This window comes from Ursus maritimus, unplaced genomic scaffold (assembly GCF_017311325.1).
Source record: "Ursus maritimus isolate PB19 unplaced genomic scaffold, ASM1731132v1 scaffold_14, whole genome shotgun sequence".
Taxonomy (NCBI): domain Eukaryota; kingdom Metazoa; phylum Chordata; class Mammalia; order Carnivora; family Ursidae; genus Ursus; species Ursus maritimus.
This window is the reverse complement of record NW_024423786.1, coordinates 52,701,473-52,724,838: the sequence shown is the minus strand read 5'-3', so window position 1 is coordinate 52,724,838 and position 23,366 is coordinate 52,701,473. Positions and strand designations below refer to the sequence as shown.

The following is a 23,366-nucleotide window of genomic DNA, read 5'->3' as shown; positions in this document are numbered from 1 at the left end:
CAGACCCCTGGAAGTCACCCTGTCCTGCTCAGGCAGGGCATTTGGGACAAATTACCCTCAGAGACTACTGGACAGGCAGGGCTTTTCCTTCTTTGCTCATGGGTAAGGGACTGCCCATCTCTGGTTCAATTCCCAGCTCTGCCTTTTTTGGGCTGTGTTGTATTCGGAAATCACTTAAACCTCTCTGTGCTTCTGCTGCCACGTCTATTAAAATCAGTGTGGCACAGGAACGTACCTCCTAGGGTATGGTGAGGATTAAATAAATGGACGCCTAACGCACTTAGCATAGGGCCTGGCACGCAGTAGGTGCTCTGTAAGCGTTGGTTAAATGAATGAACGTTGAAGAGACAATAAACCAAGTGCTAAGAGCTTCTCGTACATTATCTCATTCAGTGCTGCAATAGCTCCATGTGGGAGGTGCCACTGTGATGCCCATTTTACAGATGGGGAGACTGAGGCTCAGCATCACCCATCTGGGAAGAGGCGGGGCCTGGACTGACACCCAGATCTGCCTGACCGTGGTGCTGGCCACCATTACCCGGCCACCTGTCCTTCCCTCAGGTTCCTCCTCTATGGCCGCTACTGCAGCCAGGTGGAGTCGGCCAGCAAGCACCTGGACCGTGTGGCTGCAGCCCGGGAGGATGTGCAGATGAAGCTGGAGGTGGGGGCCTGGACCACGTCTGGGGGACTCTCTTACTCCTTCCCAGGTTCCAGGGGCAGCGGGGAGGAGACTGAGTTGATGGTGCCACTTTCTGTGGCAGCCCAGCCAGGGACCTCTCCACCAAGGGTTTGGGAAGGGAGGCACTGGCCCGCTGAGTGGGAGAAATGGAGCAGGAGGAGGTGGGCGGGAGCACTGAGCCCTGACCCCAGCTGAAGCCCAACTCTGGACTCAACCCTGACACCAAGCTGAGGTCCTGACCCTGAACTAAACTCTGACTCCAAACTGATCCCCCACCCAGTGTGGGCTGAGCCCCAAGTCCGGGCTGAGCCCCAAGTCCAGGCTGAGCTTCCACTTTACACCGAACCCCCATCCCGGGCTGAGCCCCACCCTGGCCCAGTGTGTCTAGTGGAAGCACAGACGGGGCAGAGATGAGGAGGAGCCACCTGCGTGTGCTCTATATCCGGCCTCATTGGTATCCACTGTGGAGACCCCGCAGACCTGTCCTCTCCCTCGCCAGCCCAGCTCAGCGGGTGCAGTCCTGGGCTTCTGCCCCAGGCAGTACTTGCCAGCCTTCCAGGAAATGCTTCCTTCATTATCTCCTTGGGGGAGAGATGATGCTTCATGTTCTAGAAAAAGCCACCTGTCTCCACCTCATCTTGCTCATCTCTTTCTCTGACCCCCCAGGAATGTTCTCAGCGAGCGAACAATGGGAGGTTCACCCTGCGGGACCTGCTGATGGTGCCCATGCAGCGGGTGCTCAAATACCACCTCCTTCTGCAGGTGCGTGAGCCCTTCTGCAGGGCTTGGCCTCTGTACCTCCCTGTCTCCTAGGAGTGGGGCGGAGCTGCTTCCAGAGGCTGGGCTCTAGGACCCTCTGGGAGGAAGGAGGAAGCTGGCGGGCCAGGCTTGTCTGGAGGGCCCCCAAGAGGATAAGGCAGGCCAGGTGATGTGTGTCTCTGTGCGACATGCAGGAGCTGGTCAAACACACGCAGGATGCAGCGGAGAAGGAGAGCCTGCGGCTGGCCTTGGATGCCATGAGGGTGAGTGGTCACACGGAGGTACATATGCATTCAAGGTAGTGCAGCCCAGGCACACGGTCACACCCATGGCAACCCCTCCTCTCACCAAGAGTGACATACTTATGTGACCAGTGAGTGATTCCCATCATCCCCCTTGGGGACAGGACATGGTGAGGACACCCTCTCTACCCCTCCTGCCAGCCCCTGGTGGAGGCTGATCCCCTGTCCTCAGGCAGGTAGGGGATTGGGTGGGGTGGGGGGGTCCAGGCTCACCTCCTGTCCCGCCCCCAGGACCTGGCACAGTGTGTGAACGAGGTCAAACGGGACAATGAAACGCTGCGGCAGATCACCAACTTCCAGTTGTCCATCGAGAACCTGGTGAGGGGGTGGGGCAGGGAGAGCCAGGGGTGTGGCCACGTGGGGGAGGGTGTTTGGTGTCCTCTTTGGTGGCCCCTTGCCAGACCCCTTCCTGCTGCATAGGACCAGTCTCTGGCCCACTATGGCCGGCCCAAGATCGATGGGGAGCTCAAGATCACCTCAGTGGAGCGGCGCTCCAAGATGGACAGGTGGGCAGAGCCAATAGGTAGAGGGCAGAGCCTGGGCAGGGGTGGGGCCAGATTGCTAGTTACACCAGGGGGTGGAGCCTAGGTGCACAGGCCCTGCGGGACCAGCGGGAATGTATGGGTGGAGCCAGGACCAACAGGTGCTGGGACCAGTACGGATCTTATTGGGTGAGGTCCGGATGGACAGACAGGCTGGCACTGCCAAGCTGGCCACAGAGGAGCAGAAGGGCAGGAATCCTAGATGGACAGCAGGGTGGGGCCAGGAAGGTGGAGGAGATCAGACAGGGAGCTGGAGGGAGCCAGACCCAGGTACCTGACCCAGCTGCTCCCAGGTACGCCTTCCTGCTCGACAAAGCTCTGCTCATCTGTAAGCGGCGAGGGGACTCCTACGACCTCAAGGACTTCGTGAACCTGCACAGCTTCCAGGTTCGAGATGACTCCTCTGGAGATCGAGAAAACAAGAAGGTGGGCTCTGAGGCTAGAACTGGGGTCCCCAGTGCTGGGAAGTCCCAGGGCAGCTTAAGGCTCTCCCCTTGACCTTTAGAATGCCCGTGTGTGTGCGTGTGCATGTGTGTGTGTGTGACCTGAGTGTATATATGTGTGTGCACGCGTGTGTGACCTGAGTGTGTATATGCGTGTGCTTGTGTGTGACCCGAGTGTGTATATGTGCGTGTGTGACCCGAGTGTGTATATGCGTGTGCTTGTGTGTGACCCGAGTGTGTATATGCGTGTGCTTGTGTGTGACTTTAGACTTATGGATGTGTGTTTGGTTCTCCTGGGTAGACCCTTACAAGGGTACCCATGCCTGGTTCTCCTGGGGGCAGAGAGGCTGTTTTGGCCTGACCCCGTTCTCCCCACAGGGTAGGGGTGAAGAGGGTGTGTGGTCCCACCCTCTGCAGAGGGAGCGCCTTCATTCTGAACCCTGCTTCCCTGCAGTGGACTCACATGTTTCTCCTGATCGAGGACCAAGGTGCCCAGGGCTATGAGCTGTTCTTCAAGACGCGAGAACTGAAGAAGAAGTGGATGGAGCAGTTCGAGATGGCCATGTGAGACCCCCTCCTCCTCCATCCTGTCCTCAGAGGACTCTGTATATGGGCTGGGGCTGAGAGGCAATTCTGTGCTCCGTTCTGGAGGGCTACTCTGAACCTCAGTTTCCTCATCTGGGAAGTGGGAGGGATAGGCTTTTGATGTTGTCTGCATCCTCAGAATGCCAAGGATCCGTGTGAGCTTCAGCCACCAGCCTGGACCCCTCTTCTTCCTTCTCCTCCTTTTTCTTTTTCTTCTTGAGGTGAAATTCATGTAACAAAAATTTAGCTATTTTAAAGTGCATGATTCGGTGGCATTTAGTACATCTCAGTGTTGTGCAGACATCACCTCTGTCTAGTTCCAGAGCATTTTCATCTTTTCAAAGGAAACCCTCAGCCATGAAGCAGTCGCTCCCCTTTCCCCTGCTCCCAGCCCCTGGCAGCCGCCAGTTTGCTTCTGTTTCCACCCGTGTTCATAGCAACACTATTCACAATAGCCAAAAGGTGGCAACAACCCAAATGCCCATCGGTGGACGGAAGGAGAGGCGCAATATGGTTTATGCAGTCTATCCAATATGGCTGCTCTGAGGCATCCATGTGGCACCGTGTATCCGTACTTCGTTCTCTTGTGTGGCTGAATACTAATCCATTGCATGGGATTCTCTCCCCTCTCCAGCTCCAACATCTACCCTGAAAACGCTACTGCCAACGGGCATGACTTCCAGATGTTCTCCTTTGAGGAGACCACGTCGTGCAAGGCTTGCCAGATGCTGCTTAGGTGGGCGTCTGTGAGGACGGGCCTGGCCTGGGCTTGGGCAGCTCTTCCTCCTTAGAGGGGCTCCTCCAGCCATCTCTCCCCTGAGTTGGGAGGTGGGAGGCTCTCCTCTGAACTTCAGCTCCCCCATCTCTCTCCTGCCCTAAAGAGAACCCAAGGGGACCCTTGGCAACATGATCAGCTGTGTCTGTTCAACATCACTGACTTTCCTTTATCTTGCCTTGATGTCCCAGAGGCACCTTCTATCAGGGGTACCGTTGTCATCGGTGCCGGGCACCTGCACACAAGGAGTGTCTGGGAAGGGTCCCTCCGTGTGGCCGATATGGGCAAGGTACCAGTGGGACAGAGGGTGGGAGGTGGGCTTGGTTCTGCATGGGGGAGTTCCCATCCTCACTATTTACTTTTCCATCCCATAGATCTTTCAGGAACTATGAAGAAGGTAAGACCCCCATGCTCCTTTCTCTGTATGGAAAGTCACGGGGGATAAGGAGGCGTGGGCATGGCCCTTTGCTGGGTGCTCACATGGGGGCTGAGGAGGCCCTGGGCTGGGCCTAGGTAGCCACGCCTGCTTTCTTGGTGTCTCCCTCCAGGATAAGCCACATCGCCGGGTTCAGGACAAAAAGAGGAATGAGCTAGGTGAGTCTGAGAGGGGGCACAGTGTGGGGCAGGAGGAGATCCGGTCCTTGCCTCGGATCTCAACGATTATATTATTGACAACATAAGGTCCTGCTGATAAAGCTGTGATCCATTTTTCTCACTCCTGAAAACCTGAAAGGAATTTAAAAATAACTAACTCAAATTCTTCACTTGGCTTGCTCGAACACTAGGAAGAGAATGCGTGGGATAGTAGCAGTCCTTGCTAGGATGCTCTCTCTTACCATCCACTCTTCTTATCCACTGCCTCTTTTTCCTTGCTTTCTCATAGGCTCCTCTGGCTGTAGTTTCAGCAAAATGCCCTCCACCTGGAGGATAGGGAAGTGGAGGACATGGATTCTTTTTAGCCCAGTGGCAGGCGGGGAGAGGCTGGACTCATTCCTATGTTGGTGAATTTTGTAGAATCACAGCAGGGATGGGATTTCTGTTTAGCATGTACTGCATATGTCGTCCAGGGCAAAGGATGACTAAAACACCTGTGCTTCCTGTCCCCCACGCACCGGAAGCTCTCAGACCGGTGGCGGGGGACAGACTTCCGTGAAGACATTACATCATGGTGGGAGAAATAGAGGGTTTTCTGGAGCATAGAACTGAGGGACCTGACAAATCTGAGCCTTCAGGGAAGGCTTCTTAGAGGAGAAGGCATTTAGGTGGACATTCGATGGATGAGGAGGAGTTAGGCAAGAAAGGAAGAGGACGGGGTGTTCCAGGCAGGGGGAACAGCACGTGCAAAGGCTAGGAGGCGGGAGGGGGGATCCAGACTTCATTAAACATATGAGAACAGTTTGGTGTGGCTGCTGGAAGTAAACCCTTTGCTCACAGTCATACAGAGTCAGTGTAAAGACCCAGATTTCACATCTACCTATCCCTATCTATCTATAGTCACATGTAGATGTCACCATAGAAAGATCTAAGGATATTTATAATCTAGATCGATAGGTAAATAGGTATAGATATAGCAGGTTTATTTGAAATAGTAAAACATTAGAAACAACTTGATGGATAAGAGGATGAATAAGAGGAATGTATATATCATTATATGTATATGTATCATATAATCAGTTCTATACAAAAAATATATATCAGCTTTGGTTTTGGGGTTTTTTTTTGAGATTTTATTAATTAATTTATTTATTTGAGAGAGAGAGACACACAGAGCACAAGCAGGGGGAGGGCCAGAGGGAGAAGCAGACTCACGCTGAGTAGGGAGTTCAACGTGGGGCTTGATCGCAGGACCCTGGGATCATGACCTGAGCCGAAGGCAGACACTTAACCGACTGAGCCACCCAGGCGTTAAAAACTAGAAGTGACCCAAATGTCCTCAGTAGGGGGAAATACATATGTGTGCGTGTATCTTTTACATATATCTTTGTATTTATGTATATCATACATGTGTCAATATGTCGTTTTAGACATACCCATTATGGATACACTTTTTATTAAGATAGAAAACACGTACTGTAAGATGTGAAGTGAACACATCTTAACCACATGGTTCCATGAATTTCTACTCCAGTAACTGCCACACAGATCAAAGTATAGAACATTTCACTGAATTCTAGAACTACACTGTCCGATTCAAATTGATGCTCGTTTAAATAGCCTGAAACTCCTGTGCTCAGCCACGCTAGCCACAGAGCATGTGGTCAGTGGTCACCTCTGGCTAATGGCTGCCCTACAGGACAGCATGGACTATTGAACACCACACAGAAGGTTTTCCTGGAGTGCTGCTGGTCAGTACCCACCTGGCTCTCAGAGGGGACCCCTCTTAGTCACCGCAGATGAGTTTTGCTTTCCGTTGCACTCCACAACAATGAAATCATGGGGTGTGTCCTCTTCCTGCGTCTGGCTTCTTGAGTCAGCATCATGTTGGCGAGACTCACAGTTTGTTCGTTGCTGCATAGTATTCCATTGTATGATTCTATCACGCCTGGCATGTCCATTTTATTGAGGACATTGGGTTGTTGCCAGTTTTTGGTTTTGCGAAGAAGCTTCTCTAGGGCTTTTGGTGGACACGAGCATTCACTTCTCCTGGACTCATACACCCGAGTGGAATTGTCAGGTGACAAGGGAGATACCAGTTTAGCTTGGGGTGATACTGCCAGTTTTCCCACTGCGATCCTACATCCCACCAGCGATGTAGGAGGGTTCCAGGTGCTGCATAGCCTCACCACCGCGTGGTGCTGTCAGGCCCTACTTTTCGCCACCCCAGTGGGCAGTGAGACTCAGGTTTGAACATCTCTGACCACCAATCACACCGAGCCACCACCTTCCCTCTCCTCCAGGCCTGCCCAAGATGGAGGTGTGTCAGGAGTACTATGGGCTTCCTCCACCCCCTGGAGCCTTTGGACCTTTTCTACGGCTCAACCCTGGAGACATCGTGGAGCTCACCAAGGCTGAGGCCGAACAGAACTGGTGGGAGGTACAGGCTGGGCCATGGGAGTGATGGAGGAGGACCTGAGTGTGGGGTCATGGGCGTAGGCAGTCCTGGGAAGTGACTCTGGCAGGGGAGGCTGGTCTGGAGGAGGCATCTGGGGAGGGAGGTGTCCATGGGGATTTCTAGGGCTGGCCTGGCCCTTCCGAGCTGGCCATCTTCCCAGGAAGTTGGTTCTGGCTGGCACTCTGTGGGTCACACAGGCCACAGAGAGATAGATGGACAGACAGAGTAGCCGCTGGGTGGAAAGTTCAGCACACACACACACACACACACACACACACGCACGCATGAGTGCTTTTAACCTCTTTGTCAATGTCTTTCCCTCCTGGCTTTTTAGGGCAGGAATACGGCTACCAATGAAGTTGGCTGGTTTCCCTGTAACAGAGTCAAGCCCTATGTGCATGTGAGTGCCTCCGTCTGGAGGTAGTGAGGGCAAGGGGGTCCAGAGAGGGTCCCTTGAGGGCGGGAAGCCTTGGGGTTATACCCCTGAGATAGGGAGGGGCTGCCCATCACGGCAGGTCATTCCCGAAGTCCATGTTCTGCCGAACTTGCCTACTGAGCCCAGAGTGGGGGCCATACGGAGAATGATGACCAGTCCTTCCCCCCTTGATTTTTCTTGTATGAAGGTCCTCTCCCTCATAAAGGAGAAGGAGCGGGGACCCAGGAGGCTGGCCAGTCCCTGCTTTCTTCAGAGGCAGTGAATGTTGTCCCATCAGGTGCGGTGGTCACCCACGCCTCCTGGCCCAGCTCCTGTGGACAAACCTGCCCGCACTTTGCCCCGCCTCTGTTCTTCAGCTGGCCTCTGCGCACCTGACCACCTCGTTCTCTGATGACCTTGGATCTTTCCCATTCCCCCCAGACCTCCCTCCCTCACTGTAGATGCCCCTCTCTGCCTGCTTCACAGACCAGTTAGGAACCTGCAGAGGGAAACTCTCCCCTATTTTGTTGCTTTAATTTTGTATCATTTCAGGCTTCCAGAAACGTTGCTAGAATAATGCAGAGAACTCCAAATAGCCTTTCCCCAGATCCACCAGCTGTCAACCTTTTGTCCCATTTGCTCTCTCATTTGCTCCTTCTCTGCACATTTTATTTTATTTAAAAAATTCATATTATTTTTTTTCTTGAGACGTTTAAAAGTATGTTTACAGACGTATTTTCCCTTTACCCCTAAATACATCCTAAGAATAAGAACCTTTTCTTCAATAACCATAGCATGATCTTAACAACCGTGAATTTGACACTTGACATTGACATTATACTGTGATTTCATCCATAGTCCCTATTTAAATTTTGACAATTTCCCCCAAATATTCTTTTAGAGATTTTTTTTTTTTTTCTGTTTTGGCCTGGAGTCTTCCAGGTTTCTCTGCTGTGGAGTTACATTATGCATTTCCAGCTTCATGGTTCTGTTTAAGTTTATTCACAGGTGTTCTACTGTAAGGACCAGCTGTCTCCTAATCGATCCATCAACCTACCTATCAATTAGTCATCTATGTATCTAATGATCATCTGTGTATCTATCTGTGTCTCTGCGTATCCATTAATCATTCATGTATCGATCTCTGTATCAAGGATCTACGTATCTGTGTAGCTAGGTCTCTGTCTGTCTGCCAGTCGGTCAGGTATGTTTGCATGTATCTATCCCAGGAATTGCCCGTGGATTCTTACTTTAAAATCGTCCAAGCTTTGGCCAGCAGGAGCCCCGTCAGGCAGGCTCATCTGTTCTTTTGCTATGTCCCCATTATTCTCTGAGCTCTTCCTTATTTTCTGGCATAATACCAGACTTACCTTGTACTTTCCATGCCCCGTTCTTGGAACCAACCATTTTCCCAAGAAGCCCTGGTCCTTTCAGTGGGACACAGCATTCAGAAGCCAAGATCTGGGCATGTCTCCAGTTTCTGCCTCCAAATGTACTGCTTAAAGCTACACCCATCCTAGCCTCCTCCTCTCCCATTACAATGAAGGCTCTGAGAAAAAATAGAAAAAAATGACAATTCTCCTTTCTACTCAAGGATTCCATCCTCCTGGCACCACCTACCTTACAAGATATCTACTGTTATTTGTTTTCTGTGTGTCTCTCTGGAGTTTCCTGATGCACATACAAGTAGATACAAATACGGATTCTTACTTCCCCCATGATTTATTCAAAAGATTTGATACTCGCTCTTTTGCAGCCCCCGTGCCCCCTAATATATCTTGGGATATTTCCATATCACTGTACGTAGAACATTTCATTCTTTTTTCCCTTTAAACAAATCGAAGTGAAATTTGAAAAAAAAAATCATGAAATTCACCATTTTCAAGTGCACGTTTCAGTGGTACTTAGTACATTTTGCAATCATTTCATTTACGTGAGATATCTAAAATAGGTAAATCTGTAGGGGTAGAAAGCAAATTGGTGGTTCCCAGATATTGGACGTGGGGGGGGGGGAATAGGGACTGACTGTTTAATGGGTGATGCGCATGGGTTTTCTTTTGGGGTGATGTTTTGGAACTAGATAGATTGTTCCTCATTCTTTTTATTGTTACTGTTTTTTAATTATGGTAAAACACACATAACATAAAATTTACCGTTTTAACCATTTTTGAGTGTATAGCATTGTGGCACTAGATACATTCCCACTGTTGTACGACCGTCCCCACCATCCATCTCCAGAACTCTTTTCATCTTGCAAAGCTGAGACTCTGTCCCACGAAACACTAACGCCCCACCCCTCCCCTCAGCCCCTGGCTCCCACCATCTACTTTCTGTGTCTATGAGTTTGACTCCTCTAGGGACCTCAGATAAGTGATATTGGTCCTTTTGAGAATGGCTTTTGCACTGAGCATAATGTTTTCAAGGTTCATCCATGTAGTGGCAGGTGCCAGAATGTCCTTCTTCTTTAAGGCTGAATCATATAGTCCATTACCCGTTCATCTCTGGATCGGCACGTACCTTTTGGCTATCATGGATAATGTTACTATGAACATGGATGTGTAAATATCTCTTTGAATCCCTGTTTTTAATTCCCTTGGGCAGACACCCAGAAGAGGAATCTCTGGGTCATATGGTAATTCTGTTTCTGGTTGTTGGGGAACTGCCGTCTGTTTTCTTCAGCACCTGTATCGTTTTACGTTTCTGCCAGTAATGCCGTAAGATTTCCAATTTCCCTATAACCTCGCCAACACTTGCTATCTTCTGCTCTTGTTTTGTTTGTTGTTTGGTTTTGTTTTGGTTTTACAGTAACCATCGTACTGTGGTGGAAGCGAGCACCTTTGCATTTATTCACGCCAGGGGCTGGGCTTTTTGTAAATAGACCGATAATACAGGTTTTCATCTTTGCAGGTCAGAGGCTGTCTTTGTGACCTCTCACCTCTGCCAGAGAATTGCAAAAGCAGCCACAGTGTGTAAACGAGAGGGCATGACCATGTTCCAATAAAAACTTGCACTGATGGACCTTGGCATGTGAATTTCATCCCATCTTCACGTGCCAGGCAATATTATTCTTCCTTTTATTTTTGTGAACCATTTAAAAACATAAAATCCATTCTTGGCTCGAGGGTCGTGCTAACACAGATGGCTGGACAGTCTCTCAGTGAACATCACAGTGCCTGGCACTCAGTAAATGACGGTGGAATGAATGATAGTAGATGACAGTGAATAGATGGAGTGCCCTGCAGTCTATTGCTGACCTGGGCTCTTGATCCTAAGTCCCCGTCTCTGTCTGTGTCCCCAGGGTCCCCCTCAGGACCTGTCCGTTCATCTCTGGTGAGTAGAACTACCTTTCTTATTTTCAGCTTGTGGCCCACTGGGGTGGGTTCCCAGGTTGGGCATGGAGGGACCTCCAAACCAATCGGTTATTCATTTTTTGAACTCTGGGTATTGACTGCTGGATTGAGCCTTGTGCCCGGGGCTGCTGAAGAGCGAGCAAGCGAAAGAGGGTCCCTGACTCTGGGAGATTAGGGTCTCACTGGAAGGAAAATGATGGTGGGGATGGTAACAGTAGCCCCAGCAGCCCCTCCCTCCTGCCTTTGAACACCTATCGCGGGTAGAACAGTGAGGGGTAGAGGTTTACAGTGTTGTTTCTGGAGCCCACTGACCTGGGGTCAAATGCTGAGTCCCACACTTCCCAGCTGTGTGACCTTGGGCCAAGAACTCAACCTCTCTGGGCTTCAGCTCCCCTTTCTGGAAACTAGATTAATACCAACATGTACTTTATAGGGTTTTTATAAGGCTTTGCTGAGCTGTTACCTGTGAAGTTCTTAGTCCTGTGCCTGGCACACAGTAAGCCCTTTATTATCTGCGATTAGATTAGATCTGTTATTATAATAACTACATTTCATCAATTCTAAAATGCACATATTTTTTCATGTTTTAACATCTCTGACATTGGAATCGTTCTTACAATCAATGGAAGATCAGTCTTCTGCCTGATTTTATGGGCAGGAGTTTTTATTTCATAACGGCCCGTGAAGGAACAGTGTACTTTACAGTCGCGGGCAGCTTAGATGATGTCACATGGGATTGTTTTTATAGCTGTTGTGTCAGCACTTTAATGAGCTCTTTGAATTCTCATAATAACCCTTTGCTCTTCTTCCTCCCTTTCGGCAAAGAAGGAGGAAACCAAGCCTTAGAGAGGGGAAGTGATTTGTTCAGTGTCACACAGTGAGGAAGTGACGGAGACAGGATGGAACCCATATGCCCGGCTCCAGAGCCAGACCCCACTGCCCCTCGAGACTCATAGTAACACAAGGGGCGTAATGACGCTCACATTTCCCGAGCGCCAAGACCGAGTTCGAGGTGCATCAGACGCGTTACTGCCAATGGTCAGAAACGTCNCTGGGGGGGGGCGGTTTTAGCTTCCTCTTTTCAGAAGAGGAAATCGGGGCTCTGAGTGGCAAAATCAGTTCCTGAGGTCACAGAGCAACCAAGTGGCAGAGCCAGGTTTCAGACCCCATCTCTGGCCTCCCCTGCTGGGATGCGGTCATCACGCCTGGAACTGGGAGTCTCATTTCAGGAGCAGCATTTAAGGGGGCGCCAAAAACTCAGGGATCAAGATCCGTAATATTTCAAGGCAGACTTATACGCAAGTAATGAATCATGGAACTTTACATCAAAAACTTGGGATGTACTGTATGGTGACTAACATAATATAATAAAAAATTATTATAAAAAAAACTTTAAAAAGAGGGGAAAAAAGCACTTAAAATAATCAAAAGCCCATGATAAGCAAAACAACAAAATTGTAAATAAAGACAGGATCTGACAGGGCTGGGGTAGAAAGAGGTGACGCAGTGAACCCCCAAGGACGGAGTCAGGTCTCGTCTTTATTTAAAGCCTTGATGTTTTGTTTACCATGGATTTTTTTGCATTAATTTTTAAAACTGAGTTGAAAGCCACATAACATACAATGAACCGTTTAAAGTGGCATTTATATGCGTATTTACATTTCTATTACATATTTACATGTATATATCGTATATAGTTGTATTTTACCTCAAATTAATATATATTATTTATGTTATATGGTTACATGTGCAGCATAAATATATTCATGTTCACCTTTTATATCGTCTATAATTACATATGATCTATAATTAGTATATATATTATGTATACACATTTATAGCACAATACATTCATATTCATATTTATATCATCCGTAATTGTGTATTATCTATAATTAATATATATTATTTATGGTACATATTTATGCCTATGGCATAAATATGTTCACATCCAGTGGCATTTAGTACATTCACAAGTTTGTTTTGGCCATCATCACTATAACTCCTGAACATTCCATCCCCCCAAAGGAAAGCCTGCCCCCCCCAACCCCCCCAGCCCCCGGCACCCACCTCTAACTCCTTCCCGTCCGTGGAGGAGCCTGTTCTGGGCGTGTCACACACGTGGACTCACACACCGTGGGGCCTTCTGTGTCTGGTTCCCTCCCTGAGCGTCGTGGGCTCGGGGTCCGTCCCCCGGGCAATGTGGGTGGGCGCCTTGTTCCCTTTATGACTCTCTAGCAGTCGTTCTGATTTTTAAAAGTATTGCATTAAAATACTCCTTACTTTACTTGCTATCACTTATCTCGATGGTGGAGTGTTTGGGCTCCCTCTTCACAGTTTGTACCTGGGGCTAGTGTCTCACTGTCCTCCGCTAGTTTCTGTCCTGGTGGCCACAGAGACGGGCGAACGGTGGGGACTCAGTAAATGCCATTCCAAGCAACACCAAATTCTAAATTAAAGGAAAAAACCCCCCACTTTTCTATATTCACACTCTCAACCAAATGTGTGGGTTTTTGCCCACACCCAAACAATTTGGTGATTCTTCCCTCTCAGCTGGGTGTCCTACAAGTCAGCTCATTTCTGACACTACCCACCTGGAGATGGCATCAGCCCCCACCAGACTGCCCTCGTGTCGGGGGCCAATCTCAAGTCCAGCCTTCCGGGGCTTCTCACCGACCCGCTGTAAATTATAGGCTCTCACAACCCCCTCCCGGGTCTGGATAAAACACTAGCACAAACTCCTAGAACTCGGGAAAACCATTTCCTTAGATTACCAGTTTATTATAAAAGGGCATGTCAGGGCGCAAGAATTCCTGTCCTCTTCCAGGTCCTTCTAGCAGGACTAAGAATCAAATTGACACGAGACAGATTAATAGGAGAAAAATCAAATTTAATTTTGTATGTACGGGGAATCCGCACAGACATGGAAATCCCAAGACAGTCAGGCAAAAGGAGGCATATATGTCATTCCGAACTAATGAGAAGGGGGCAAGGGTGTGGGATGTCAAGGGGAAGGAATGCCCTTCACAGGAAGATGAAGAAGAGGAAATGTCTGGCCCACAAATGTTTGCTGGGCCACCGGGAAACCGTGGGACACAGAGGATTTGATCAAACAGGCCTCGCTGGGTTCCTCCCTGTCCACCGCAACTCGTTCATAGCGTAACGTGGCTATCTAGGGCGACAGCTTCTCCCTTCTCGGAGCAGGTCCTCTGTCTGAATTCTTTTTAGGCATTTGTGGGGGAGGTAGAGTTTTTCCTGAATCTTCTGGATTTTGATTGCTTTTTTTTTTAAAAAGATTTTATTTATTTGTCAGAGATAGAGAGAGTGCAAACAGGGGGAGCTGCAGGCAGAGGGAGAAGCAGGCTCCCTGTTGAGCAAGGAGCTGGATGCGGGGCTCGATCCCAGGACCCTGAGATCGTGACCTGAGCTGAAGGCAGATGCTTCACCGACTGAGCCACCCAGGCGGCCTGGGTCTTGATTGCTTTTTAACTCAAATGGTCTCCCTGCCAAAGTGGCCCATCTTGGAGCAGCCTGCCCTGGGACTGTCACCAACTTAAACACCATGGGCATGGGGACGGTGTGGACCTCTCTCCTTGGTGTGTCTTGGCAGGTACGCTGGCCCCATGGAGCGCGCGGGGGCGGAAAGTATCCTCACCAACCGCTCGGATGGGACGTTCTTGGTGCGGCAGAGGGTGAAGGACACCGCAGAATTTGCCATCAGCATCAAGTAAGTCCTCCCTCCCTGACCCCCTATGACCTGGGCGCCGCAGGAGCCTGGGAGGAAGGGAACGTACGGTCACGACAGCCATCTTTCACTGAGCCCTGCGATGTCCTGGGCATTTTTATCTGTCTTGTTCCTTTTACTTGACTGACAGCCCACAGGAAAGAGATATGCCCCCCAGGCAGGCTCCAGAAGGCTGTTAGCACATTCTAGCAAGAGGCAGAAATGCCATGGGGACCCCGTCGCTCAGGCCTGTCTGCTCTCTGCAGCTTCTCACCCACGGTGACTCGTTTCCTGGTCGGTTTTGTAATTTTGCCTTGCGATGTCCAGTGGGCGGGTCTCAGGGCTAGCCCTCCACCTCCGTGCACCCGGTAGCTCATCCCAAGTTCCTACGGGATCATCAAGGCGTAAGCGACTTGGTTAGCAAGATCAGCAAACCCCGTAGGGTAGCAGTTCATGCAGTGAGGTCCGTTTTTAGTTTCAAGCTCATTTTTGGCCTCTGGGAATTTTCCTTTACTTTTTTGAGAGCTCAGCATTTTTTTCCCTCATCGTTTCTCATTTTCAGTAGTCAGATTTTTTTTTCTGGGGGGGAGGGTTATCTAGTTTTCCATGTTGGCAGAAGTGAATATCTCTTCTGTGTCCTTACTTGTCTGTGGCCCACCAAGTTGGTGGAAATGGGTCTCTTTTCCCATCCTGTAGATCTGAGGTCCTCCATCTTGGAGGAAGCACAGGGAAGGGGTCCTGCTCGGGCAATAGGGTGCAGTTTCTTCAGTCTTTGGGCTTCAGTCGTTGTTGCCTCCCTGAAGTTGTCAAGATTGTTTCTTCCATGGTTGGGGGTGTGTAGCCTGGGGGCTGAGACTTGGCAGGGGACGAGCTTGGGTCCCCAGCCTCAGGGCCCTGTGACCATCCAGGCCTCTCTCTCCCTGCTTCCAGGTATAATGTTGAGGTCAAGCATATTAAAATCATGACAGCGGAAGGACTATACCGGATTACGGAGAAGAAGGCTTTCCGGGGGCTGACGGTAAGGGCCAATCTACCCCAATCCCAGCCTCCCAGAATCTAGGAGGAGAATCTAGCCCTCCCTGAAGCTCCATCTTGGGACCCCCCCTTTCCCCTCCAAGGGCACTATGGAGCAACTGGCTTTAAACTCATTCCCCTAACAGCCGATGACGATGGTGATGATGATGATGGTGATGATGATGATGATGGTGATGATGATGATGATGGTGATGATGATGATGATGGTGATGATGATGATGATGGTGATGATGATGATGATGGTGATGATGATGATGATGGTGATGATGATGATGGTGATGATGATGATGATGGTGATGATGATGATGATGGTGATGATGATGATGATGGTGATGATGATGATGATGGTGATGATGATGATGATGGTGATGATGATGATGATGGTGGTGATGATGATGATGGTGATGATGATGATGATGGTGATGATGATGATGATGGTGATGATGATGATGATGGTGATGATGATGATGATGGTGATGATGATGATGATGGTGATGATGATGATGATGGTGATGATGATGATGATGGTGATGATGATGATGATGGTGATGATGATGATGATGGTGATGATGATGATGATGGTGATGATGATGATGATGGTGATGATGATGATGATGGTGATGATGATGATGATGGTGATGATGATGATGATGGTGATGATGATGATGATGGTGATGATGATGATGATGGTGATGATGATGATGATGGTGATGATGATGATGATGGTGATGATGATGATGATGGTGATGATGATGATGATGGTGATGATGATGATGATGGTGATGATGATGATGATGGTGATGATGATGATGATGGTGATGATGATGATGATGGTGATGATGATGATGATGGTGATGATGATGATGATGGTGATGATGATGATGATGGTGATGATGATGATGATGGTGATGATGATGATGATGGTGATGATGATGATGATGGTGATGATGATGATGATGGTGATGATGATGATGATGGTGATGATGATGATGATGGTGATGATGATGATGATGGTGATGATGATGATGATGGTGATGATGGTGATGATGATGATGGTGATGATGATGATAATGGAGAAGAGTAACAGCAGTGAGCATTTACCAAGCACTTACTGAGTGCCAGACACGCTATGGATAGGGCTCCAGTGAATCCCCTCAACTCACTGTGGGAGGTTCTGTTTCACACACAGGTGAAGCTGATGTTCTGTCCTTATCTAGTATCACAGGAGAGCAGAGCTCCTGTTTCTGTCACACTTCAAGGCTTAGCTTTGCCTCATCTGTTCAATGATCTTTTCACTGAGAATTCAAATGCCTTTCAAGTGTTTTTGCTTCTGTTTGGTGCCCTGTAGTTTTGGGCTAACTTTGAGACATTATAAGCCCATTGGTCTAAGGCACGTGGATTTTACCTGTGGTCTGTGGATTCTTGAGGAGCTTTGAGTCCTCTGGGAGAAGATACAGAATTTTGCACATAGCTGCATGTTTTAGGAGACGAGTGTCTCAGATTTCCCTCAATTCTCAAACAGATCCTTGACTCCCTAAAAGGTTAGGGACTATTAATTTATTCCACAATTCTTTTCTCCCCTAAACTTGATTCTGAAACATTTTCCCCTCATTTTTTTATTTCTGAAAAATTTCCAAAAATTTACTGGAATAGTGAAATGAACATCTGTGAATCTATCACTTACTAATTGTTCATATTCTGCCTCTTTTGTGCCCTCTCTGTCAATCCCTCCCCCCCCACATTTATTTTGCCCTATATAAGAATAAGTTGCAGGCATCTAGACCATTCACCCCAAAATACTTTAGCATGAATATCCGAAGAGCCAAGGCATGTTTGTACCTCACTATAGTATCATTATTACACTCAGGAAGTTGAGCATTGATGCAAAATTATTATGTAATATACAGTCTATTTTCCAAACTTCTGATTGCCCCAAGTATGCCTTTTATAGCTCTTTTTTCTTCCAGGATATAATCAAGGATCACACATTGCATTTAGTTTTTATCTCCTTAGTCTCTTTTCATTTGTAGTGGTTTGCCAGTCTTTTTAAAACTTTTTTTTTTTTTTTGGTCTTTCATGATACTGGCATTTTTGGAGTTTAGAACTCTAAACCATGAGATATTTTGTTTTGTCTTAGCTACTGCACTCTACTGCCCCTCCCCCGGGGGACTGTATTCTGGATCGGCCTTTTTCTAAATGTGGGACCCTGGACAAGGAACTTGGCTTCTCTGTGACTCAGTTTCTCCATTTATAAAATGGGAGAATCACGAATGTATTCATCTTTCATGATTATTAGGAGATTTTGATGATGTATGATTGCACACTGACCAGCACATAGTAGGTGCTCAATAAACAGGATTTATTATTATAATAATGATTAATTATAGAAATAAGACTCTTGACACCCACAGTGGGGTTGATTTTGGTGAGCTGGTTATCAGGCAAGTTGATTATTTGGTAAATTTATTATGAAGTGACTTGGTTATTAAGAGAACTGGCTTTAGGCAATGTGATCTCTTCCCCCAAAAATGGTCCTGGTTGGCCAGGAAGGAAAGAGCTCCCCATCATGGGGAGCAGTCAAGGCTTCACTTACCAGGGAGGCTAGAAGGGGGACCTGCCACACCTGAGGAGTTGGGTGTGACTCCTTCCAGCTCTGCCCCTCATGAGCTGAACTGCTGGGATAATATCTGTCCTGTTGTCCTTCCAGGAGCTGGTGGAGTTTTACCAGCAGAATTCCCTAAAGGACTGCTTCAAGTCGCTGGACACCACCCTGCAGTTCCCCTTCAAGGAGCCTGAGAAGAGAGCCATCAGCAAACCACCAGGTAGAGGTCTCAGGCTGGGGGCCTGTGGCCCCAGCTCCTTCCTATTGTAGAGGGCAAGTGTGGGGATGGCATGGACATTCTGGTGGGCATACAGAGGTCATATCTGTTAAACAGTGGGAGCTCTTTCTCTCACTGGTCTGTCCCTTTGCTCTTGAGTGGTTTGCATATTCATTTGCTTGGGTGAAAGGTGGGACAGAGGTTACTTTTGTTTTGGGGAAGATGAGAACAGTAGGTATCAGAGGGGTCCTCACCTGCATTTTTTAAGCCTATATTTTCATATCAACATCAAGGATTAGTTAGCTTCTATAACATTCTCTCACAAAAAGGCAAGACCGTTAGTGCAGTCTTCTCTTTTCCTTTGCATCTCTCCCCCATAGGTTCATTGACATTATCTGGAATGTTGGATACAGTTTGCTATGAATTAAACTAATTATGACAATATGTTTCAGAAATTCTTTCTTAACAGTTGTGTTTAACTTCTCAAATACAGTATCAAGAACTATTCAGACCCTGTCTATATTTCTTGTTTTCTGTTTTTTCCTTTATTTTTAAAATACCTTATTCTGATTCAAATTTCATTTTGCTAGGGTACATCCTGAAGTATGTTTTTGAGAAAAGTCACATGGGTGGTATAGTTTCTGAATTCTTATATATCCAAAAAAATTTTAAAGAGAGACTTAAAAATTAACTATCATTAAAATGTTACATTTTTGAAAAAGCAACACCAACGTAACATCAAGACTCCAATCCTCATCAGAGGATCCTCGTCACCCAATGGGATAAACGTTTGTGTCTGTCTGCACATTACTTATTTGGCCTGTGTATATATGGATCTTAGAGTATTTGCAGAAATACTACAAGTTAATTTTCCATTCTACAATGTTGCTTAATATTTTATTTTATTTTTTAAAACATTATTTATTTGAGAGAGAGAGAGAGAACAAGAGAGAGAGAACAAGCACAAGTGGGGGCAGAGGCAGAGGGAGAGGGAGAAGTAGACTCCCTCCTGAGCAGGGAGCCTGATGTGGGGCTTGATCTCAGGACCCCGAGATCATGACCTGAGCCAAAGGCAGATGCTTAACCGACTGAGCCACCCAGGCGCCCCTGTTGCTTAATATTTTACTATGAGAAGTTTTCTATGTCTTCCCCCTCCCCCATATCTTTCTTTCATTCCCCTTCTTTTTCGACCCTTGGTCCTCTTTAGGATAATTAATATTAACAGCCTAGAATGAATTTCTCCCTATCTTCCCTCTACTCCTTTCACTATAAATATATAGAAACCATTTTAAAAATTCATAAATGGCATTATTTTCTAAACTTGGATACTGGTTGGGCTAGAAGGATGATTTTGGAAGAACAGTTGTGTCCCCTCAGAGCACAGGGTACCCAATACTCTGCACAAAGGAGCACTGAGGGACCCGTTGTCCTGGTGTTACTCTCCTGAGAGCCTTGCCTCCCCCCAGCTGTCCCCAGATGGTGGGCCGGTGTCTGCTCCAGGCCCTTTACCCACTTCTACTCTCCCCTACACAGCAGGGAGCACCAAATATTTTGGCACAGCCAAAGCACGCTATGACTTCTGTGCCCGGGACCGATCAGAGCTGTCCCTCAAGGAGGGTGACATCATCAAGATCCTTAACAAGAAGGGGCAACAAGGCTGGTGGCGAGGGGAGATCTATGGCCGGGTGAGTTGGGCCAAGCTTGGCAGCCTGGGGAAAGGGCGTGGGGGGACCTGGCTGTAGCACTATAGCCTGGAATTGTGCATTGCAGCAGGTGGAGAGCGGCCCCTGTGGCTCTTCCCCAGTCGGAGGGGAGGGAAGGAGATAAAGATTTCGTTCATTTATACAACTTGCATTTATTTACTGAGCAGCTACTATGTGCCGGGCGTTCTGGGTGCTGAGGAGACAAAAATGAGTGTGGTACAGTCACGGCCCTCACGAAACTCATAGTCTGGTGACGATGATAGACGTGTAACCAAGCGGTACAATGCTGAGTGGTCAGGGCTGAGATGCGGAATCACCTGGTGGGGGAGGAGCAGGTCGGGAGGACTTCTGAGAGGCCAAGGGGATCACTGAAGGATGAGTAGTTAGCCAGGCAAGAAGGTCATAGAGGGGGCGGAGGAAAGTATTCCAGCAGAAGCACCAGCATGTGCTAAGGCCCTGAGGTGAGAGAGTGATTAGCATGTTTGCGGGGACACAAAGGGAGGGATTTTTGTCTATCTTGTTTGCTGTAGTGTCTCCAGTGACTGACACATAGTAGGTGCTCAATAAATATTGAATGCGTGGAGAGGCATAACTGGAAATGACCACTTTCGCGTTTTGTGCTTTTTTGCCTGCCTGCATTTGGACTGTCAGGAGGGACTGCAAGGTTCCTCAAAAAAATCTGTTACTACCTGGTTCTTATTTTTGTCTCATGAAGACAGAGAGTCTTCTTTATTTTATCCATGAATTAATTCCCATCTCTAGAATACTGGCTCATTTGTAGTGGTTTCTCAAGAATATTTGTTGAATGAAGATGAGGACACTGGTCAGGAGCTTATATTCTACTGGGGGGAAGCATATGTGAAAAAACAGCCCAGAAAATTGCTTGGGTGAACAGTTTTGTTAAGAATCGTGGAGGGTAAGTTCAGTGTGCAGTGGAGGTTGGGGTTTGGGAACTCTCAGCTATAATGAATTCATCCATCATTCCATCCATCCATCCAGCTATCCATCTATCCATCCATCCATCCATCCATCCATCCATCCATCCACCCATCCATCCATCCTTCCATCCATCCTTCCTTCCTTCCATCCATCCATCCTTCCATCCACCCATCCATCCATCCTTCCATCCATCCTTCCATCCATCCATCCCTCCATCCATCCATTCATCCATCCAAGATCCATCCTTTTAAGAAATATTTATTAAGCATCTCCTGTGTGCCAGGAACTCTTTTAGGCTCTCGGGAATCTAATAAATAAAACAGACAGCAATCCCTGCCCTTGAGGAGCTCGTGTTGTGGTGGGGGTGTGGGGACAGACAACAAGCCCATAAATAAGTAACATATAATCAGTAAGATGCTGACAAGTGCTATGGGGAAAAATAAAGCAGGGATAAGGAGTGTTGGGGTGGGTGGGGTTTGTAATTTTAAATAGGGTGGTCAGGAAGCTCTCACTAATAAGGTGACATGTGCTAGAGAACTCTGGAAGGTGGGGGAGGGGTGTCAGCCATGTGTACCTCTGGGGGATGTACTTTCTGGAGTAGAAGGCGTGGCAGGTGCAAAGGTCCTGAGGTGCGAGGGACCCTGCCTGGTATGTTGAGGAACAGTGGGGAATGTGCAGAGACTGCCCTGACCACTTCCTGTTCTCTTTGCAGGTTGGCTGGTTCCCCTCCAACTACGTGGAGGAGGATTATTCTGAATACTGCTGAGCCTCGGCACCCTGGCTGGGAGATGAGGAACTCCAGGCTCTGAGCCCAGGATGAGCAGGCCTCAGGGCCAGGGGGGCTGTGACTGGTCCCAGAGGGCCAAGAATCCAGGATGGACTGTGGAGGGCCAGTGTCCAGCTGGCAGGGCTCCTGGATGATGCCCTGCGTGGTTAATTTATAACACACTGATTTTCTCTTGGGGCCCCTCAAGAAGGTGGGGCTCAAGGCAACAGCTTTTAATAAAATGATGAAAGGAATGACTGCTGTCATTCAGGAGGACCTGGATGGGAAAGGGCGGGAAAGGACATGGGGGCACAGATGGAAGCCCCCTCCCCAATCTCTGCCGTCCAGCTTCATCACCTTGCTTTGCCGTTCAAGATAAGACCTGAAGAAGGAAATGGGACCCCCCCCCAAGGCCGGAAAGGATTTTACACTCACAGATTCCAGATCACAAAACTGTAACTCTCCTTTGTTTTTTTCTCTGCTAGAACTTAATTACCCTCCAATTCTCCTAAGAGGTAGAGACTTCATCTTAGTTTCCCCCCAAGATCAGGTTTAAATTCCAGGGGCTTTGGCACTGGGCTGTTGGGGAGACAGCTGGTACTTGGCGGTCGTCTGTCACACTGCCACCTGCGGAGATGTCACGGTTGCTCTGCGTCTTCCACATCCCTCTTGGCACATGCATGACATCTGGCTGTGTGTCCTGAAATGCTGAGCGGAATGACTGTACCTCTTGGTTTACCTGCAACGGTCCTGGATATTGCCCTGTGTAGTTATTAATCACGATCCTTTTCATTCTCCAAAATGTCCTGGTTTGGATGATACCTTATACGGTCACTGTCTTAGGCTGGGCTTCTCCAGAAGCAGATTCTGAGACAAGGATTTGGACGTGCAAAGTTAATCTGGGCAGTGATCCCAAGAAGTAGCCAGAAGGGAGGGATAAGGGAGCCCGTAAAGGGAGCACTGATAAGCAGGTGACTGCTGTGGGCAACAGGGGCTCATTCTTGTTGAGCACCCTGGAAGTCCATGTAGAACATTCTTGCAGTTGAAGGGCAGGGGAGCTGGGGTATGTGTTCACCAGCTTCCACAGTCTCTGCTTGAGAGCTGCTTGTATCTAGACCGTGCCTGCTCTAGTGGCTGGAGAACCACAGGCATTTCTGAAACTGTTGACCTGTTGGGTATTGTCAGTGGGTGGGTGGGGTGCTGACGGGGTCTGCTGCATTATCCCCAAGTTCAGAGATGCACACCCCTTTGCAGCCACCCCCACCCAACGGATGCTGCCCTATGCAGGGTGTGGGGAGCTCCTGCAGAGCGTGCTATATCCTGGGGTCCTTAGGGCTCCAGGGAACCTTCTTTTTCTCATATCACCCCGAAACCATCTAAACTGGGGTGTGCGGATAGGATACCGGGATGCTGCTCTGGACCCCTTTCTTCCCCTCCACCTTGAAGAGCCATGACCTATCCTGTTGCGGGAAAAGTTG

At 48.3% G+C, this 23,366-nt stretch overlaps 1 protein-coding gene across 2 annotated transcripts in view; it reads left to right on the top strand.

The window, feature by feature from the left end:
• The window catches only part of VAV1 (vav guanine nucleotide exchange factor 1), a 51,537-nt gene extending 29,395 nt beyond the window's left edge, over window positions 1–22,142 (top strand). The window contains exons 9-27 of one of the 2 annotated variants that reach the window (XM_040629468.1): window positions 562–661; window positions 1,346–1,441; window positions 1,633–1,701; window positions 1,972–2,058; window positions 2,161–2,246; window positions 2,576–2,708; window positions 3,180–3,289; window positions 3,945–4,046; window positions 4,277–4,374; window positions 4,460–4,482; window positions 4,634–4,679; window positions 6,983–7,119; window positions 7,472–7,537; window positions 10,851–10,882; window positions 14,513–14,629; window positions 15,557–15,644; window positions 18,369–18,483; window positions 20,017–20,165; window positions 21,835–22,142. In XM_040629468.1, the coding sequence (XP_040485402.1) occupies window positions 562–661; window positions 1,346–1,441; window positions 1,633–1,701; window positions 1,972–2,058; window positions 2,161–2,246; window positions 2,576–2,708; window positions 3,180–3,289; window positions 3,945–4,046; window positions 4,277–4,374; window positions 4,460–4,482; window positions 4,634–4,679; window positions 6,983–7,119; window positions 7,472–7,537; window positions 10,851–10,882; window positions 14,513–14,629; window positions 15,557–15,644; window positions 18,369–18,483; window positions 20,017–20,165; window positions 21,835–21,888 (1,708 nt within the window). In that variant the 3' untranslated portion in view covers window positions 21,889–22,142. Of the gene's footprint in view, window positions 1–561; window positions 662–1,345; window positions 1,442–1,632; window positions 1,702–1,971; window positions 2,059–2,160; window positions 2,247–2,575; window positions 2,709–3,179; window positions 3,290–3,944; window positions 4,047–4,276; window positions 4,375–4,459; window positions 4,483–4,633; window positions 4,680–6,982; window positions 7,120–7,471; window positions 7,538–10,850; window positions 10,883–14,512; window positions 14,630–15,556; window positions 15,645–18,368; window positions 18,484–20,013; window positions 20,166–21,834 lie in introns of both variants that reach the window. The other variant, XM_008711294.2, reaches the window with a different exon arrangement.
• Window positions 22,143–23,366: the final 1,224 nt, after the last annotated feature.